The 21,029-nt window shown below is 46.9% G+C and overlaps 1 protein-coding gene across 1 annotated transcript in view; it reads left to right on the forward strand.

Moving 5' to 3' along the window:
• Window positions 1-19,730, forward strand: part of GLG1 (golgi glycoprotein 1) — a 153,074-nt gene extending 133,344 nt beyond the window's left edge. Inside the window, exons 16-26 of the mRNA XM_036088014.2 lie at window positions 930-1,018; window positions 2,358-2,475; window positions 4,046-4,138; window positions 5,980-6,117; window positions 7,513-7,636; window positions 8,328-8,470; window positions 8,874-8,975; window positions 10,066-10,173; window positions 11,707-11,827; window positions 12,426-12,532; window positions 14,609-19,730. Of these exons, the coding sequence (XP_035943907.1) occupies window positions 930-1,018; window positions 2,358-2,475; window positions 4,046-4,138; window positions 5,980-6,117; window positions 7,513-7,636; window positions 8,328-8,470; window positions 8,874-8,975; window positions 10,066-10,173; window positions 11,707-11,827; window positions 12,426-12,532; window positions 14,609-14,776 (1,311 nt within the window). The 3' untranslated portion in view covers window positions 14,777-19,730. The remainder of the gene's footprint in view (window positions 1-929; window positions 1,019-2,357; window positions 2,476-4,045; window positions 4,139-5,979; window positions 6,118-7,512; window positions 7,637-8,327; window positions 8,471-8,873; window positions 8,976-10,065; window positions 10,174-11,706; window positions 11,828-12,425; window positions 12,533-14,608) is intronic.
• The last annotated feature ends 1,299 nt before the right edge of the window (window positions 19,731-21,029 follow it).

Consider the following 21,029-nt stretch of genomic DNA (forward strand, 5'->3'; position numbering starts at 1 on the left):
CAGTTCTCAAAAAATGTGGTCTTTATCCACTATGGCCAGGAACAATGGTAGGCTCTGGGACTGCAGTGCTAAGTAAGATGGAGTCTGTACCCTTAGGGAATGGGCAGCTCAGTGGGAATAGAGATGAGTCACATTGCTTGCTTTTGTAAGGTATGTTAGCTTTTGCTTACACAGCTAGTATCAGTGGGATCTGCTGTTTTGTGTCTCTGTTCAGTGCAGCAGTCCAAATGTCTATCAGTACACTAGACCCTAAGCCTTATTCTCTTTTAAATCATACTACCATACCAGGTCTGACATCCAAATAAGGTTAAACTGTACTCTTCAAAGTTGGCACAGATCTAAAGGAAGTGATTCTGGTAAAGCAAGCACTTCCTTCCCAGGAGGATGAAATCAGTCATCTGTGTAAAATTGACCTCTTCTTGGGGCCTTTGGCCTATCGTTTGCCTTTACCAAATGATATTGAGGGCCTCTGAGGGCACTGGAGACAGTGGGCTCCTTGGGCAGACAAACCCTGCCCTTGTCAATTCTATGTTCTAGTAAGAGAAAGACACAAAAACACGTTTACACATAAATACAGTCTCAGGTGGGCCTATGAAGAAAAATAAAGCCACCTACGGGCTGGAGGGTGAAGGAGAAAGGGGGCTTCAGAAGGAGGTCTTTGAATAGAAGTGCCTAGGAGGTGACGGAGCAGACCATGGGAGATCTGGGAGAAGAGCCCTTTTGGCAGAGGGAGCAGCGTGATTGGAATGGTAGGGAAGCCAGAGGGGCCATAGCAGAGGGAGGATTGGGGAGGTGGGCAGGTCCTGAGGCCTGAGACGGAAGGTGAGTTGCACAGGGCCTGGAAGGTGGGCTTCTGCAGTCTCTGTGCGCACTGCTGATGTGGAACTTGCTAGAGAGCTGCTGATTTTCTTTCTCATCGTCTTTCTCAGGTGCAGATGAAGGATTTTCGTTTCTCTTACAAGTTTAAAATGGCCTGCAAGGAGGATGTGTTGAAACTTTGCCCCAACATAAAAAAGAAGTATGTAACTTTTACTTGATTCGATCTGCTTCCCTAAAGTCTGGACAAATATCCTGTGTTCTGGTAGGATTAGCCTCGGAGGCCGGCACACTCCGCTGGTGGTGTGGCCAAGTACTTGGATTGTGTGGCCAGATCATCTTTATAGTTGCCTGGAGCCACGGGGCACAGGTGCTTCTGACATGGAGAGGCCTGGAAGCTAAAGGGCCGATCTTAATGTTCCCAGGTCCAGGCTGTCTGACTGAGGAAGCAGATTCAGATTGCACACTTAGAGGAGCAAGTTGCAGTGTGAATGAGAGGTTAACTCACTTCCTCCCGACATCATTCCATGATGTCAGCTCTTCCGGAGAGCAGCAGGGGCTTGTACTGAGTTAAGAGGTCTAGTGAACAAACAAAAACTTGATTGATTTAAGAATTAGGTCTCAATGAGGAAAGTGATGAGCTTTCACAGCATGGCTGCCCCAATTCTTCGATCTCACTCTTTTGCAAAGGTACATTTCTTTTTTCTTTTTTTTTTAAAGATTTTATTTATTTAGGGGCGTCTGGGTGGCTCAGTTGGTTAAGCATCTGCCTTTGGCTCAGGTCGTGACCCCAGTGTCCTGGGATCAAGCCCCGCATCGGGCTCCCTGCTGAGCAGGGAGCCTGCTTCTCCCTCTCCCTCTGCCTGCCGCTCCCCCTGCTTGTGCTCTGCCTCTCTCTGTCAAATAAATAAATAAATAAAATCAATTTTATTTATTTATTTGACAGAGAGAGACACAGCGAGAGAGGGAACCAAGCAGAGGGAGTGGGAGAGGGAGAAGCAGGCTTCCTGCTGAGCAGGGGGTCCGATGGCGGGGCTCGATCTCAGGACCCTGGGACCATGACCTGAGCCAAAGGCAGACGCTTAACTACTGAGCCACCAAGGCGCCCCTGCAAAGGCACATTTCTAGAACACATTTCCCTCGTATAAACCAAGTTCCCATTTTGCTTAGGTTTCTGTACCTTTCAGAAATGAATTTTACTTTTCATCAGAAACACAGTCCAGAGTTAAGAGCAGCATTCCCCCCTGGTCACATGTTTGTAACAAAACAAGCATTGAACTGTCCTTGCATACATGTCCCCTCTCTGGCCTCCCTGCCAGTCAGGAATGTAGTCCGCCTTCCGACGTTTGTAATATACACAGTCAGATTACTGCTTTCAGCACTCTGTAAACACAGTGGGACTTCTAGAAAGGGCATTCAGAAGCATGGTAAAGGGGGTCATGCACTCTGGGGTGGTGATCCAGCCCCTGCCCCAGCCTCGCTCTGGGCTCTCTGCCCTCGTGTGGCTCCAGCCAGTCTCAGCCTTCTCCTTTCCTTGGCAGGGTGGACGTGGTGATCTGCCTGAGCACGACCGTGCGCAATGACACTCTCCAGGAGGCCAAGGAGCACAGGGTGTCCCTGAAGTGCCGCAAGCAGCTGCGGGTGGAGGAGCTAGAGATGGTAACGCCTCGTAGCATGGCCTCTGGGGCCCAGAAACACAGGGGCAGGCTCTAGAAAGTTGGGTGAAGGGTGAGGGCAAATTGGAAGATTTTAGCCACTACTGTGATTGTTAAGACTTGGAGCCTTGTGCTAAAATTTGCCATGGACAGCTTCGTGCTTCACTTTTCCTAACCGATAAAATATTTTGACCACGTGTCACTGGAAGTTCAGCTGTAAGAATGTGATACAATCGTTGCATCAGTAATGCCCTCAAGGATCAAGGGTCTTTCCCTATTGTTTCTGCTGTTTGTGGCACCAGCTTCATTGCAAGGCTGGTTTCCCTCACATTGACTGCCTGCAGTAGCGGAGCCACCTGCTCCAACATTCCGTCTCCAGCAGCAAAGTAGAACAGGAGAAACCTCCTCCTTCCCGACAGCCTGTAGCAAGATCCTTCCCTCAGAGAGAGAGAGAGAGAGAGAGTGTGTGTGTGTGTGTGTTTGGTTTCTTTGTTTTTTTTTTTTTTTTAAAGATTTTATTTATTTATTTGAGAGAGAGAGAGAATGAGAGCGAGCGAGTACATGAGAGGGGGGAGGGTCAGAGGGAGAAGCAGACTCCCTGCCGAGCAGGGAGCCCGATGCGGGACTCGATCCAGGGACTCCAGGATCATGACCTGAGCCGAAGGCAGTCGCTTAACCAACTGAGCCACCCAGGCGCCCTGGTTTCTTTGTTTTTGTTTTTGTTTTTTGAGTGAGAGCATGAGCCGGGCCGAGGCGCTGAGCAGGGAGCCTGACATGGGGCTTGATCCCAAGTCAGACGCTTAACTGACTGAGCCACCCAAGCACCCCTCCCTCAATTTTCATCTTTCAGTTTGAGATCTGTGCCCACTCCCTGACCAGCAGCAGTCTCCAGGGGAGTGCCGTGCACTGATGAGCTTACAGATCCTGAGGTGAGACAGCTGTTGGCAAGTCAGCTGCAGTGTGCACTGTAAAAGGAAACTTCTTACTTTACTTTTGAGGTTAAACCATGTTAAGAAAACAGCTAAAAGTATTGTGAATCATATTTCACCTCAGTCTAAGCAAAATCTAGTAATGAATACCGACCACCAATAATACCGCAAAAGGTGCATTACCAGATTTTCCCATAGGGCGGGAGTGATTCAATGCTAATTATGTTTAAGTGGAGCTGGCCTTGATGTCCAGTTACAATTGAGACTTTGGGTCCCTAGCTTTGAACCTTGCCCTTTCGATAAAATAATAAAAGTAGAACCCTACATTTATATGATGGTTTTGACTTTCTGAAGTGGTTTCCACATCATATGATCTAATTTCATTTCACAGCAGTCCTATGAAGGGGCCGGGCAGGTGACAGCATTTTGTTTTGCAAAGAAAGTCCAAGGCCATCTAGTTAGTCAGTGGCAGGATTGAAACTAAATCCAAGCTTTCCTTGTGCTGTGGTGGCCACACTGCTGCTGCTTTGCTGGGTAAGAGTTGTGGTCACTAGACAAGATCCGGTCAACACATGAGTATGTAGAACATTTGACATCCCAGTTTAGAATAAGCTCCTTTTTCCATGCTGGCTCCCTCCCGTGCAGACCGAGGACATCCGTCTGGAACCAGATCTGTATGAAGCTTGCAAGACTGATATCAAGAACTACTGTTCCACTGTGCAGTATGGCAATGCTCAGGTGACTGTCTGTTTTTCTTTTCTTTTTTTTTTTTTTTTTTTAAAGATTTTATTTATTATCTATCTGAGAGAGAGAATGGGAGACAGAGAGCATGAGAGGGGGAGGATCAGAGGGAGAAGCAGACTTCCCGCTGAGCGGGGAGCCCGATGCGGGACTCGATCCCGGGACTCCAGGATCATGACCTGAGCCGAAGGCAGTTGCTTAACCAACTGAGCCACCCAGGCGCCCATGTCTGTTTTTATTTTCTAATTGTGAAAATGGGAAGGTAACATTTTAATAATTAATTCTTTGCTGGTGGGATGAGCCTCCTCACATTCTCTCCAGCCTAATCACCCCCTCCTAAGCTATATCAGCCTTCTCCCAAAGGAAGTTCCTTACCTGCATTCGTCTTGATGTACTGTTCATTGTCTTCCCTCTTTCAGGTTACCTTGTCCTTCCCCACCATGTCTTCCTGAGAAGCTCTTCCTGATCCTTCAAATGCTTCCTCCTCTCCATAGCTTTCCTAACACCGTGCACCTCCAAAATTGATTAGTCCCTTATTCTGTGCCCATTACACAGAAGTTCTTAACTAGTTCTTACTCTGTTAACATAAGAGTCACCTGGGAAACTTTGTTTCCTTAATGCACAGAACAGGGCCCTACCCAGAATTGTCAGGAATGAAGTGCAAACGAGTGATTTTTTTCTTTCAATGTTCTTCCAGTGATTCAGCTACCTTTTCTGTGTAGTTCAGGGCATTGCCATAGTGCTTTAGCCTCAGTTATTGTTTTTTCAAACACTGCCCTTTCCTTCCTTCTGGAACATCTGAATCTGTCCTCCATGTCTCTTTTTCTTTCATACTTTCCATTTCTTTGTTGTTTGTACTGCATTGAGGTAATTCCTCAGTTCCACTTCGCAGAGAAAACATGTATTCTTTAGTTCTGTCCGTTCTGCTCTTTAGAGAGACCACCTGTTGGGTTTTATTTTTTGTTTCCAAGATCCATAATTGGTTCTTTTCACAACCATCTGTTCTTGATTCTGGTTTACCATTTCTTTCTGTATTATTCTAAGGATATTAAATGCATTTTTTAAATTGATCTGTTACTTTTCCCTCTCAGTTATTTGGCGATTTTTGGTTGTGCCTTAGAGATTTCCTAGAAGTCTCCTGACCTATGTACAGCCCTAGTTACTACAGCTTCCCGTCTGTTTCCCTTCTTTATCATTTGTTTATAATATCTAAAAGGTTGGTGTAGGGAACGGCAGATTTCAGGATACACTTAATTCACTATCTTAAAATCCATCGTGTGGCACTTTATGCTTTTATGTTAACCCACTCCTCTTTTTTTTTTTTTTTTTGGTAGTTATCTGTTTATAAAAGTTTGCCCTGTGAGACTATATTTATCAGGGGTAAGGACTGGGTCTCTTTCATGTCTGGCATCTAATGCTCTATTCTCATGTGGTAAATGGTGAGTTAAACTGATCCTCCTAGCTCGTGCCTACTGTCTAGTCAGGGCTTTTGCTCCAGAGAAAGGCAGAGAGCCTAATGTGGGCTCCAGAAGGAATCTGGACAAGGAAGAGCTGGAAGGCAGAAGAAACCAGGAATCTGAGTGGGTTTCCTTCCTTTTAGACTCCAGTGCAGTCTGCTCAACTCATCCATTATTTTTATACAGTTTGGTTCACTCTTAGCCCTGAAGCTGTAAATTGATTAATTCTCCTTGGTGAGCAAATTCTGATTCCTATTGCCTAGGAATTCGGAATGGAACAAAAGATGGGGGATGCACTAAGAACTGAAGGCTGTAGTCAGAACTCTTGGATTATCAAGCCAGGATACACCCCTTAACACGACCATAATTCTTGTGCCCTAGATTATTGAATGTCTGAAAGAAAACAAGAAGCAGCTAAGTACCCGTTGCCACCAGAAAGTTTTTAAGCTACAGGAGACAGAGATGATGGACCCAGAACTAGACTATACACTCATGAGAGTTTGCAAGCAGATGATAAAGGTAAGGGATCCAAAACCAGGGGGTAAGCACAGGGTAAGTAAAAATAACAACATAAGCTTCTTTAAATATAAATTTGTATAATCTTTTCATTCAACCTCTTTTATACAGATGAGACAATGGTTCTCATAGTATGGTCCCTCAGCATCACCTGGGAACTGATCAGTGCTTGGGCCCACCCCATATCTACTGAATCAGAAACTCTGGGAGCAGAGTTGTCCGTTTTAACAAGGCTTCCAGGTGATTCTGATGCAGGCTCAAGTTTAAGAACCACTGAGCTAAGCTAACTGAGCTCACCTTGACCTAAGGCACAAGTGAATAGATACCCAGGAAATACATGATTAGTCTTTGAGAGCGGGTAGTGGTAGGTATACTGAAAAAGCCACCACCAAGTGTCCTGATCATCGTCCTTCCGCAATCGAAAGACTTTTCTGTTCTACAAGTTCTTTTGTTTCATACACTTTTCCAGTGAGCGTTCTCTACAGCAGGGCTGACTTGAGAACCTAGATGCCAGTTCCTCAATCTTTCCACATATGTGAAGAGATTAAACTTAAAGTTCTGATGCCTTATTTAAAATAAAATAAAACAAAATGCTTTATTATAATTTACTTAAATAAAATACTACTTTAAAATAAAATGGTATTTTTCACTCTATCAGATACCAAAGAGAATTGTGAAAGTTAGAAGTGTCTTTAGCTGGGCCTGGTAGATTTGAGTCCTATGTAAAAGTGGAAATGTCAGACTCTGATTTGGGGTAGTTTTGTAAGATTTTGATGACTTTTATAAAAGCCAGTCAGCAACCCACGTCACCAACCTATATTAAGATATCAGTAGACTGTGATTAGCACATAGAGATGGAATTTATTATTAGTCCAAAACGGATCTGTCTGGCTTCAAGGACAGTAACACGTGTACAGGGGCTAGCTGCACAGACTGGTAGGATTATAGCCCCCGTAGTTAAAAGATGAACTAGACTGCTCCTTTCCCCACATTCTTGTTCCCATTGATTGGTGTGTAATTTTTAAGTTCCCTGTTCGGATTGGGTAGATACGGCTTGAGGGCTACCTGGCCACCTGGTATGGCATCACATTCATCCTTAAACAATGTGTAAGCTCAGGAGATGTCGTATAATGTAATATAGCCATGTAGGTACAGAGTCAGTCCTATGCAAAATAGGAAACGGTGAGAGTAGTAGAACTATGAGCGATATAGTAGAGAATAGATGAAGAAAGGGGAAGTTGAGGCTGGGTGTGTATTCAGACTTAGCTGTTTCTCTTGCACCGAGTGGTATCTTCAAGCCGATTTTGTCGTTAGCACTCCAATAGATGAAAGAATGGTATGGATGGTGTTAATTGCCGTATTTGGATAACTACTTTTGTAAAACTTTATTTCTTGCAGAGGTTCTGTCCAGAAGCAGATTCCAAAACCATGTTGCAGTGCTTGAAACAAAATAAAAACAGTGAACTGATGGATCCCAAATGCAAACAGATGATAACCAAGCGCCAGATCACCCAGAACACAGGTAACATCATGGCCTGGCTTTCCCCGTCCCTTTGAGTGGGGCTTCAGTGGAACTGAGTTGGCATATACCTGCCTTATTAAACTACGGGTGTTTTGTTGTCTGTGGGTTTTAAGGGAATGGTCTGGATGCAATAAGCAAAACGACTTATTCTTTCTTCAAAGAGTATCTGGGAGAACAGAATGGAAGTCGTAGGAAAGAGGAGACAGGAGTCAGGGCTGGAGTTCTTTGAAAACTCTAGAGCTTTAACAAAACTTCCTGCATGTGGTAGGAGAATATATGGGTAATGTCTTTTAGAAGAGAGAAATTTCGGCTCTGAGTTGCAAGACCTTGTAACATAGTTGGTAAGATGAGTCAGGTAATCTCAGTGTTTTCCAAAACCTCTGTTATGGGGAACATTGGTGATGGCTGCTTGGTCTTCATGACAACTACTAAGAATACTGGTACCAGCAGAACCCGTGGAGCTGCTGCAAAGTAGAATTCCTGGGGCTCCATCTCCACCTCTACTCTTTCATTAAATTCTGTTGCTGGTTAAAAATAGCATAGTGAGAGCTCGGTAAACATTTAGCGAATAAACAAATCAGTGGTTTGTTTGTGGTCAGTGACATAATATGCCCCCTTTTGAAAGGTAGATCTCTAATGTTTGTGAATCAGGTGGAATATTTTATCATGTTCTTATAACTTTCCACTCCAGATTACCGCCTAAACCCTGTGTTAAGGAAAGCCTGTAAAGCTGACATTCCTAAATTCTGCCATGGTATCCTGACTAAGGCCAAGGATGATTCAGAGCTGGAAGGTCAAGTCATCTCTTGCCTCAAGCTGAGATATGCTGATCAGGTATAAACTGGCTTGGACTCTTCACAGAGGTGTGCTTGTAGAGGCCCCTCGACTCCTGGTCATTTTTTCTTGGGAAGTCCCTAGCTTGCTCCTACTTTCCCAAGACCTTTTTCATACCTTCCCAAATTGGGCCAAATAAAAAGCTGCAATTGTGGGGCACCTGGGTGGCTCAGTCTTTAAGCATCTGCCTTCGGCTCAGGTCATGATCCCAGGGTCCTGGGATAGAGCCCCACATCGAGCTCCCTGCTCTGCGGGAAGTCTGCTTCTCCCTCTCCCACTCCCCCTGCTTGTGTTCCCTCTCTCGCTGTGTCTCTTTCTGTCAAATAAATATAAAATCTTTAAATAAATAAATAAAGCTGAAATTGTCTGATAGGCTGATGAAGTCTCCCTTTGTCACATGTAGCGGCTTTCTTCAGACTGCGAAGACCAGATACGGATTATTATCCAGGAGTCTGCTCTGGATTACCGACTAGATCCTCAGCTCCAGCTACACTGCTCAGATGAGGTAGGATTTGGGTACGAAACTGATTATGAACAGAGCTGGTCAGAGAAATCTTATTGGAGAAGAGTCCTGTTTTCTCTTGCCCTTCAGCCTTGAATCCAGGATAGTTGAAGGCCCATCTTCTGGATTCTCCATTGTTTGAGTTTCTGGTTCCCTGTGACACTGAATTAGACTTGGCACTGGTCCTATCACTATACAGTGTTGGTTCCGTGTTTCTCTGTTGTACTAGAGTATTCTTTTTATTTTATTTTATTTTATTATTTTTTATTTTTGGTATTTTTTTTTATTATGTTATGTTAATCACCATGCATCATTAGTTTTTGATGTAGTGTCCCACAGTTCATTGTTTGCGTGTACTAGAGTATTCTTTTTTTATATATGTCTCCATATAGTTTGTTCTTCCCTTCTCCTTATTCTGATGGTCAACCTAGAATACCCTGAGACTTGCCAGAAAGATAAAGTGCTCCTCTAATAGCACTAAAGAAATGCCTGTCCTTGGAAATTATTTGACTTCCTAGCTAGAAAAGGCCATGTGGAGAACTTTGTTCAACATATGTCAATTTTAGGAGATCATAGCTAAAGATTTTTAAAAGAAGCTTACTCATACAGCTGTCCAAAGAAAGCTAAGTTTTTAATCTTTGGTGTGGACTGTGTTTTAGAACCCCTGTGTGTGTGTGTGTGTGTGTGTGTGTGTGCGTGCGTGCATACCACGTGCGTACACGTGCTGCCAAGTTGTGAGTCTGAGTTGACCCTGAACCTTTTAAAGCATTTGCTTTTAGTATTTCACTTGGTTATATCACCTTCCTCCTGTGTCATCAAGGATAGCCTTCTTTGTGACCAATCCTGGGACAGTCTGACTCAAATCTCAGGGTTGACAGCATAAAGATGGGTACGCTGACTCTGTGTGCCAGTCCTTGTGAAGGAGAATGGGGCCTGGCGGCTCGTACAGGAGGCAGGGGAGTGACGTCCATCGGGAAGCTGTTTGAGAGGACCTGTGGCTCCGTGTGGGAGGACCACCAGATCTACAGGCTGCAGAGACAAGGTTTCTGGTGACAGTAGAGATGGCCTTGTGTTTCATGTGTCTCTTGAACAGATCTCTAATCTGTGTGCTGAAGAGGCAGCAGCCCAAGAGCAGACGGGTCAAGTGGAGGAATGCCTCAAAGTTAACCTGCTCAAAATCAAGACGGACACTTGTAAGAAGGTAACCACCACCATCAGTGGCCCTTTTCCTGCCTGCTTTCACTCCTTTTTCTTTTTCCTTCCAATGCTGTCCTCTGACGTCTCAGTGATAGCATCTAAACCTTCCTCCCCAGAATTCTACACACTGTTCCCTCTTAGAAAACCTTAATTGGGTTCTTAACAATTAATCACCTATACCTTAAGTATTCTTTCACATGTACTAATTATTTGTGAATATGTCTCATCCCCACAACCAGGCCGTTGTTGAGGGGCTGTGAGTACACTGCCGAGAGCAAGATGTCACGTCCAACATATCAGTACATACACTGCATCCATAAAAGTCATTTCAGAAATAGCACATAAAAACAAAGTTAACAAAATGTGACTGCTAAGCATACATTATCTTGTAAAACTGCAACTGAGATGATCTATCTGATCTTTTTTAAAAAACTTTTTCTTTTTTTGAGAAGTGTTTCAGTGATGTCATTGTTGAGTCACTGTGACTACTGTACACAGATCTTTTCATCTGCTGAAATGCTTCCGATTGCACACGGTCTGAGGAATGGAGGGAGTTGGCGGAAAGCTAAATCCAGATATTTTCCTTGGACTGCTTTGTCATCAAATGATCCCATTTAACTTTGAAGAGGACTTTTTGAACAATATTTGAGTTTCGGTTTTGTTTTCTTGTTTTTATTATTGTTGTTTTATTGGGACTATAGTCTTTCCATTGAAAGCAAACTATTTTTATTTAAGAAAGCATTTCTAGGGGCACCTAGGTTGCACGGTTTAGCGTCTGACTCTTGGTTTCAGCTCAGGTCATGATCTCAGGATCGTGGGATTGAGCCCCACGTCAGGCTCAGCATGGATTCTCTTTCTCTCTCTAAAGTAAATAAATAAATTTAATTAAAAGAACAAAAAAGCATTTCTGGCTTGTCTTTACCTCCTATTCTTTCATCGTGTATAAATGGAGAGACTGCAGAGCTGATTTCAGTTCCATCATTTTTATATTCCTCTTGTTCGGAACATCTTTAAACTCAGTAAGAATTGTTCTTGCAGTAAAATTTATGCTCTCTCAGTCTTTTTTTTTTTTTTCTTTTGAGGATAATGGAGGTAAAGTGAAACATTTTGCAAATGTTGACCGTTGTTTGGGAATTTTAAGATAGCATATTACTGATTTTCAGATTTCACATTTTTCAGTCTTCTTAAAGTAAGAAAATAGCTATGTTATACCAGTATAAATACTAACACTTAGTATTTAATAATATGGCATGCCAGACTGCCAAAACCCAAATCTGATTTTATAACCCCACACTTTACTGAGCATACAGCTTTGCTTACACTAGGTCTCCCAAGTGTATTTATGGAATTAAATCATTTGCTGAAAATCTACATTCTTTTCATCATCACCACATTGCCACCTATCTCGACAAGTTCTGTTGCTAACCCTCAGCCTTCCCTCCTTGACTATTTTGTTTGTATATAAAGTATTTGCAGATAACAGATCTGATGCATTTCCTCTATAAAAGCTCTCTCTGCGATGATTTTCCCTTCCTAGGAAGTGTTAAACATGCTGAAGGAAAGCAAAGCAGACATCTTTGTGGACCCAGTCCTTCATACAGCGTGTGCCCTGGACATTAAACACCACTGTGCAGCCATTACACCTGGCCGAGGGCGTCGTAAGTCACTGTTGACTCTGACAGTCTCTGAACTCTCTCTCAGACTCCCTCTGAGAGCACTTGCAGCCACTCTCTTCTGTAGCTGCAGCTCAGACACAGACAGCATCCTCTGGGGGCCTGGTTGGTGCTGGAACTAGGCTTTTGTGGCAGAATGAATTTAAGAATAGTCCTTTGGGTTTGAACTGACCTAGCCATGCCCAGATGTACAGATCTGATGAAAAGGGAAGGTTGAGTACTTATCAGGGAAGCAAAACTTAGTCATCATCATGGCCCTCTTCCCCCTTGTCCAAACTAGACCAGCTTCATCAACTTTCCCAGTAGCCACACTGGGCGGATCCTGGGCAGGTAGAAAGTTGTTTCCGAGCCAGACGTGCCCAGTAAAAATGAGAGCGGTTTTAAAAGTCTCTGGGCAGCTGGCCTTGGAAGTTCAATATCATTCTTCTTCATGTGAAATCTTGGTTCGAGTTTCCTAGAATGGATTTAACTTTGTGTAGCCTATAAATCTGAATTCTCTGGTGGTGAGGTCCCCTTCTCCCAACCTTACAGAAATTTCTGTTCTGGACAGTTTCAGACTCTTCTTATCCCTTTTCTTCCACAGAAATGTCCTGCCTCATGGAGGCCCTGGAGGATAAGCGGGTGAGGTTACAACCCGAGTGCAAAAAACGCCTCAATGACCGGATTGAAATGTGGAGTTACGCTGCAAAGGTAAGGACCGAGAGAATCTCCTGAAACGGCCATCTCTCTGTCATTTCCCCAGCTTCTCCACTGGTCTTGTCCTTGCTGCGAGACCAGCAGGGAGGGTATACGAAAAGCCACCCCAGCTTCCCTGAGCCTGCAGCCCCCAACTGCTTTTGCACGGGGCTGTGTCCGCAGGCTGTGCCAGGGCCAGCGCTTTCTCTTCATTGCCCATAGTCCGCCACGGAAAAGCAAGTCACCCAAAGGATGGGACTGAAGCCAGCCATGCGCAGAGAACCCAGACGTCATGCCCATGGGAAAGCAAGCGGGCTGGCCACTGCTGTCTGAAAGCTTGGTTTTCTGACTTGACCCAGTGTTTGGGAGGAGCATATGTTTATGAGACTAGCCCTGGCCCTCAGCTAGGCTGAAGCAGGGAAATAATTGGGCAGAGAGACATCAGGACACTGGTGAATGTGTGTGGTACCTGGGCAGACTGGGGCCGGGGGAGATTTCTCCTACAAAAATTGAGCCTCAGCGAGAAGAATAACAGTTCTTCTCATGTGTACATTGCGTTGTGGTGTATAAGACACACTGATGGCCATATTACCTCGCTTGAACCTTGAAACCCAGCGGGGTAAGTGGGGTGATTATTTCCTCACTTTACGGTCATGGAAGCTGTGACTTGGCCTCAGTGAGAAAGTCAGGTTTCTAGATCCACACTCTTGGTGTCACCCACATCGGGATGGACATTCCCAGTTGCCTTAGATTAAGAGAGTGATCACAAGAACTGCGCCCACTTTCTTGACCAGTTCCTCCTGTCGCCCACTTGAAAGGTCAAGGTAACAGGCAAACAGGAAGGACCACGAAAAGTCTTCACACCTAGATGTAAGGGAAATGAAGGGACGGGATCACAGCTGTCCAAGTAGCAAGCACGTCCCTCACCCCTTCTTCCAAGGGACCCGAGTTGGCTTGGAAGCCATCAGTTAAGTGAGGCAGTGGAGAGGCGCCAGGTCAGTCTCTCCCTTGCTCAGCCTCTCCGCCAGTCAGTTGCGAAGCGTTGCTGCCATGACCCCACTGCTGGCTTGGTGCCGGCAAATGTCAGCGCGCAGATCACGTTCGTCTGAAACCTCCCCGCTCTGTGGGATGCGCAGAGAAGCAGATAGACATAGCCAGATGTCTCTGGGAAGATGCTCTCGGGCACCCAGGCTAAGGTGAGACCCAGAAGAGCAGGTCCCTGTCCCTGTGCGCCTGGGGAGCCTTTGGGCCCTGATTCTGCTCTCGGGGGCTGCATAGAGGTCCATCCGAGAAAGCAGAGAGAGGAGCACAGTATGGAAACTGGCTAGACTGCAAGTCCATGACTGTGGGAGTGGTGCAGTGTGTTCAGTCGGCCTGAGTCATGTTTGCACAGTGTTTCTGCTGGGGGGCAGTGCTCACGATTTAATGGTGAGTGAAAAGAAGTCAAGATACAGAACCAGCATCCAACACAATCTCAACTGTTCTCTGTGTTTTTAAAAATAAATCCGAATACATAAGAACCTGTGACATTGTGCAAGTAACCGCCTCCCACCCCTTGGGCCTCTGGGTCTTCAGCTGTAATGTGGGAGTAATAAAATCTACTTTCAAGGATTGGTATGAGGACTAAATGATTGAAAACATGTCAGTGGGGCACCTAGGTGGCTCAGTTGGTTGAGCGTCTGACTCTTGATCTCAGCTCGGGTCTTAATCTCAGGGTGGTGAGTTCAAACCCCACCATGGGCTCCACGCCAGGTGTGAGCCCCGTTGGGAAAAAAGCAAAGCCATGTGGAGCACTCTGCCAGGTCTTCAGTGTAAGGGCTGCTGCGAGGTTGGTGGTGACGGTCACCATGATGGATGGTATGAGACCCCATCTCTTTGTATTTGTCTGTATTTTCTGATTTTGTGCAGTAGATATGCCTGTATTATCAGGAAAAGGAATTGTAGCTCTGTGTTTGATTTTCTTGTCCCTTGTCCTCTCTCCCCAAAAGAAATGGCATAAGCTAAACTAAGAATTGAGGGGGGCGACATAGAGCTGGCGCCGCCCTAGCCCACTTCTCTCTCAGAGGCCGATGCTGCGGTGTGTCGTTGCAGGTGGCCCCAGCAGATGGCTTCTCTGACCTCGCCATGCAAGTGATGACATCTCCATCAAAGAACTACATTCTGTCTGTGATCAGTGGGAGCATCTGTATATTGTTCCTGATTGGCCTGATGTGTGGACGTATCACCAAGCGGGTAACACGAGAGCTCAAGGACAGGTAGAGCCACCTTGACCGCCAGAGGAACTACCTGTCCGGTGCCCAGTTTGTACAGCCCTCCTGTATAGTGTGCCCACTCACCTGGTTCTTCTCACAGGTGGCACCAACACCCATGTTAGAGCAGCAGCAGGTGTCCTCTGCATTGTCCCGTCTCCGACTTCGCCCGTGTCCATGGTGCCCTCCTCCTCCTCCTCCTCCTCCTCCTCCTCGACCGTTTGTGCAGCAGCTGCAGCTGGTGGCCGCTCTGGTTATTGCCTGTGTTGGCAAATTTGGGTTTACCTGCCCGTAGACAAGTCTCTCTCATACCAATGGAACTACCAATACTTCCAGAACCAACTTACCTGACCTGCAACTCAAATGATTTTTAAAAAAAAACAAAACAAAACAAAACCAAAAAAAAAAAAGAAAAAGAAAGAAATTTTTAAAGAAAGAAAAAAATGTATATAGTAACACATCTCCTCCAGGCTTGATTGGGCAATGGGGTTATTTCTTCTCTGTGACTGTAAAATGAAGGCAGGACTTTAGGGGGAAAACACACCACCCAATATGCTATTACTGGGATGTCTTGCTCATTTCTCAAAAGCACCTTTGGACTATGTGGGGGCCATGGACTTCACCGAGGAGTGGGAAACCACTAACCAGCCTGCTTTGGGTCTTGTTTTCTTCTGGGCTGAAACAGTGATGCCTTCCAGTTCCCACCTTAACAGAGCGACTGCTGGTCACGACCCCAAGGCCATGAGTATTTCTATGATCTCCTCACTTCAGTGAAGTAAAGCAAGCATGAGCTTCCCTGGGCCAAGGGCAAACGGGTTGGGGAGGAGATCAGAAGAGTGTGAAGCTGGTCAGCCACTTGATCTGCACCGAGAGGCTGGACTCTGAGTCCCAAGGCACAGGATCCCCAGGCATCATCCTCCTCCAGGCTAGCACAGGACTCAGTCACATTTGGATTGACCCTGCTGGGGGATAGCAGTTACTCTAGAAGGCCTGCTGGGAGACAGTGACTACAGCGGGGGAGGGAGCTCAGGGCAGGAAGGAGGGGCAGGGTTTGATTCACTTTGCTTTATGTTTCAGGCAACAATGCAGGTCAGAGACAGTGGCTTATAAAGATTTAGGCGTGGTCTCAGGGTGTGACTGGCCGTCCAATGTGACCCTTCTGCAGGCTCAATGCCACCTTCCCAGACAAGTTCCCTTATGCCTCTTTGTGGAGAGGACTTGGAAATTACCATGTTAAAAGATGGAGCCTATTCTCCGTGTTTTGTTTTGTTTTTTTCCCCTTTCTGTCCATTTGCTGCATAACCCACTGTAGTAGGCATTGGCTAAACGTTGTACTTTGATGATTCATCAGTCTTTCCAGAATCTGAGCTTTATGGAAGCAGTCTTCCTGGCCGTCCTCCCTCGTCCTTCCAGTGTGGGATAACAGGTTTGGAGTGTAAAAGGGAGGGGTGCAAGCATCAGGGTCCAACCTGGCACACCTTGGTTTGAGTTTGGGGCATGGAGTTACAGTGGCTGCACAAGAGGGTGGCGTGTACAGTAGGAGATATATTTATATAATATATATTTTATTAACCTGTTAGACGTCCACAGAGTATTATAAATCACGTGCCTAAAACTGTCCACATAGACCATGGCGCCCTTCCTTGCCCTGCCCCTCCTTTGCCACCGTCCACATGGGCTGCAGGACCTACGCAACATTTGTCTCCCCTGAAATGTGTTCGATACAAAGTGGGTCAGTGTGTGGATCAGTTGATTCAAATTACTCCTTGTCTAATCTGACTGGCATATATTTGAATACTGTGGTTTTCTTCTTTTTCTTGTTGCTACCCTTCCTGGAGGCAGTGGGGTCCAGAAGCCAGCTCTGTCCCCCTGCCTAGGGTACTTCAAGTCACCAAGGGGAGCTGCTAAGCTGCTTGGTCCCCTCAGTCCTGCTCTTAGGGTCTTCCTGATTCTCAGCACCTGTCCTGGGATTCTTTAGCCTCATAAAACTTGAAACTCTTGGAGTCCAGGCAACAGCCCCCTGCTACCACCATGGTGGGACTGAATTGGGCTGGTCCAGATGTTCCACCTCCAGGAGTTCCCACCTGGGCTGCAGGAGCTTGGGAATGAGAACTGGGGATGTCATCTAAACGCAGGCCCCCACCGACGTGTCTGGCGTGGTTTACAGGATAGGACAAACATTCGTCATTTGGTGAGTGTGCGCGTACCACTCTCCGTCTGTGCATTCTCCCTCCCAGTGTACGTAAAACATCTCCGTAGTTTAATGTGTCTTGACGTTTTGGGTTTGTCTTAGTTGTCTGCAACAAATCGGGAAGCTTGAAAAGGAGTTTGATTCTTGAAACATTTGTCATCTTTAGAAATAGTCAGAATAAAAGGGATAATTCTGCCAGTATCTTCAGTTGCTTGTTGCTAGAAAGCATTTCATCATCCTGCGTGGAGTAGTTTCAGGTGACCGGTTCTTGAGAGTCCCAGGTAGTGTCCTGAGCAGTTTTCTACCTCCAGGGGGCCCAGCACCATCTGAACCTGCAGCTCAACTGTATCCATTGGTCCCTCATTTGGTGGAACAACACAGGTTCTGGGCCTCATGGATTACTAGCCTTATGGGTCAGTCGTGGATAAATCAGCTAGTCGAGAGTTAATGAAGAAGAGGAAACCATGGCCCTAGTGGAGGAGCCGATGATGGACCTTTTCCTCTTCTCTTCTGGTGTCTAGCCCGTGGACAATAACAAGCAGCCAGTGATGGGGTTGGGGGGCAGGGGGGTGGGTGGTTCCAAGGTCAAGACTTCAGGCACTTGCTGAAAATTACAGTAGCCAGGGAACTCATCTGGCCTTGTCAGCTCCCTCCAGTACCTCAGGGAGTCATACTCAGTGTGCTCCACAACGCTCGAGAGGCACCAGGAGGTTACTCTCCCGGGCTGGAGGCCCTGCGGTACAGGAAATCAGAAATGCAGGCAGGCTGTCAAGAACAGGACTGTTCCCTCTAACTGAGTTTCTCTCACAGAAGGGTAGCTCTGGAAGTGAGACCTTTACCCTGGTGCATGCCTCGCCTCCCTCTGCTCTTGCTTCTGTCCCAAGAAAAGTCTCTTAGCAAGATGTGCTGAGGTGGGAGCAGAGCAGAGGCTCAGGTTCACTCCAGCAGTAAAGCCTTCCTCCTCTGCATTCCCTGGAGAACCCTCAGTTCTGTGGGTCCGGTCGGCTTGTTCGGAGCCAGCCCGTCCCTGGAAGCCAGGGGATTCTGGTGCTCGGCAGGCATTGGCCTGAATTCCCTGCAGGCCTTCCGGGCCTTCCGCTGTCTCGTATCCTGTACTTCCTTTTCTGGGGGACAGAGAGCAGCTCTGCGGGGTGGGGGGGGAGGGGGAGGAGAGTCTGCTTTCCCAGAAGAGGTGACAGAATGATCAGGTTTCACTTCCTCCCATTTCCCGAAGTCATGTAATAAAAGAATCCAATAGTAAAGAGGTCTGTATTATCCGTTTACATATCATCAAAGTGGAAAGGGACTTATGTGCTGACTTCCCTCTATTTTCCCAAGAGAAGATTCACTCTCATGTGTGAGAATGACTTCTGGAAATGTCTCCCATCCTCCCCACCTCCGGGCTTCTATCCCAAAGACCCCCACTATAGTGAGTCATCCAGGGAGAGGTGGATTGCTTCATGTAGCTGGTCTCAAATTCTTTTGAGAAAAGGCTCTCATTTCCTGTTTTTTCTCCTCCCCCACCAAAAACTACCCACACTCCGAGTATAGCTTATGTTAAATGAACAGATACGGAGAGCCACAACGCCAGCCAACCCAGCCTGACACATTCAACCTAAATTTTGCCATAGAACAAAAAGAAGAGGGCTTTTTGAGTTGTGTGCATTTAGGTATATAGTATCTGTATTTCAGATTCTTACAAATTTGAGAAACCTGAAAGATCCCTTTTACTTCTCACGATTTGGGTGGCACCTGCATCGCTTTATCCAAATGCAGCGCTCCAGTTCCTTGAGTTTCTCCCGGGCCTTTAGGGACTCCTCTCTCTTCACCTCTTCTCCTCTGGTCTCCGATTCCCAAGGGCCATGGGGCCAGAGCTGATGTTCTGGCCTGCCTTTGTCTTTCTTACTGTCTCCCTCTCTCCTCTGCTTTCGGTCGGCCATCTCTCTAGTACTCTCCTCTTGGTCCTCCTCTCCATTAGGACCAGGGTCACATGTTAGGTCAGTCTAGTTCGAAGGCGAAGCCCCTTTCCTACCCCGGCCTCAGACGGCAGACAAGTCATACAAACCCAGACTGACTCTTCAGAGTGACCAGCTTCCCCGAACCATCTAGGGAGGTCACTATGGAGACCCAGGGACTGTTTGTCATCCGGAGCACAAGGTGGGACTATCTCCTTGGGCTGGTGGTGACAGGATCCTGACGGTTTCCTCTCCGTGCCTCCTCCTAAGATCTGTCACCACACCCCGGTAGGGATGTTGGGATTCGGGCAGTAGAGAAACCTCCCTATGCAAGGAGAAAGTTCAGATAGTGCCTCTATATTCTGTTTTTGCCTTCCCCCATCATGGAATCGACACCTGGACCCCAGAGCCCAGCAGGCCCGTGCCAGAGCCGGGGAGGCAGGAGCAGGCCCCCGGGGCAGGCTGCAGCACACGGGCTGGAGGGGCCGCGGCAGAGCCGAGCTGGCCGTAGGCTTCCTGACGGCTCCCCCCGGCTCAGCGTGCCCAGGTCAGTCCAAGCAGGAAAACAGACTGAACAGCAGGTGCTGTGTGAGATCTTAGGCCTTGAACTTTTTTTTTTTTAAGAAAGAGAAAAAGTGAAATTAACAAGCCTCTTTTGTAAATGATTTTTCTTTCTATGTATAAAATCCTGGCAGTTCCTTGTTTTTACATGTTCATGCTGTGTAATTTTGAGATGTTACTGAGATCCTGAACATAATGTGCATTTTTTTCTGTACAGATGAAATGGGAGAATTTAATAAAGAGTTTGCAGGTTTTTACTGGTGAAATCTTCTCTGGTGACTGGGAGGACCCCCGCCTGCTCTGCCAGGAGCTGCCGTGGAGCTGTGCGCACTGACTGAACCTGCCGCCGACTTGCCGCACTCGCTGGCGTCCTTTGTCTCCTCGGCTGGGGAGGTCAAGCAGAGTAGGACATAGGACCTTTAGAGGAGAGCCAGAGGTCAGATCCAAGGTTTTCTGACTTTCAGGCTGAGGTGTTGGGAATGATTCACTTGACGGACGTGTTTAAGGCACGGCCTAAGGCTCCTTCCTGGGGAGAGCTCCTAGCCGGGACCTATCCTTACAGATACAACACGTGGATGGCACCAGTGACTAGTGGCCACCTTCCCACTGGGGCCAGAACTAGGCCGTATTTCTTCTCTGTGCCCCACCAGGTCCCTGTTGGTCAGCCCTCGCCTCCCCATCCCAACAGCCCAGTCCCAGGGCCAGTGACCTCTGGGACACCCTGAGCCTTCCGCCTCCTCCACTGTCAGCAAAGCTAATTTGCGCTGGGGTATTACAAAGTCCACACTAAGGAGTTGGCACGATAGCAAGGATTTCTCGCAGTAGACATGTGCGTACCGGGATTCAAGTGCTGGGACGCCCGGTGAGAGAGGACTAAGGGGTCCTAGGACCAGGGTTTCTTCTCAGAACTCCTCAGATCCATTTTCGGCAGGTGCCACATCAGTGTAGCGCAGAGGCTGGGAGAAGGTGAAGTGTAGAAGAAAGGAGGAAGACGGCTTGGGGGCCTTTGAGCCCCAACTACAAACACTATAGGGAGCTCTGGGCAGCCATCACCCTGAATGGGAGGAGTGTGGGGCCAGATGCTCTAGAGAGTCCCCGAGAGGCGGCCCCCTGCACAGGTGTGAGCATGGGAGATGAGGTTCCGGGCTCAGGCTCCTCGTCACTGGTATCCCCACAAAGGAGAGGTGGGTTACCTTGCCCTGCTGCACGTGGCTCCTCACGGAGACACTACAGCAGCCATGGGGACCATGCTGCCTTAGCGGTCTCTGAATGACCCCCTACCGTAAAATTCTGTGTGCTCTCTCTAGTAAGAGATCCTTGACCAACTTCAATCCTCAGAGGTATTTGGCATTTGTTCTCAACAGGGGGTAAGAGGGGCGCCTGGGTGGCTCAGTCTGTTAAGCATCTGCCTTTGGCTCAGGTCATGATCCCGGAGTCCTGGGATCGAGTCCCATATTGGTCTCTCTGCTTAGCAGGGAGCCTGCTTCTCCGTCTCTCTCAAATAAATAAATAAAATCTTTAAAGGGGGGGTGGGGTAAGAAGAAAAGGATTTTAAC

The sequence above is a fragment of the Halichoerus grypus genome, chromosome 15, assembly GCF_964656455.1.
Source record: "Halichoerus grypus chromosome 15, mHalGry1.hap1.1, whole genome shotgun sequence".
In the NCBI taxonomy this organism is placed as follows: Eukaryota; Metazoa; Chordata; class Mammalia; order Carnivora; family Phocidae; genus Halichoerus; species Halichoerus grypus.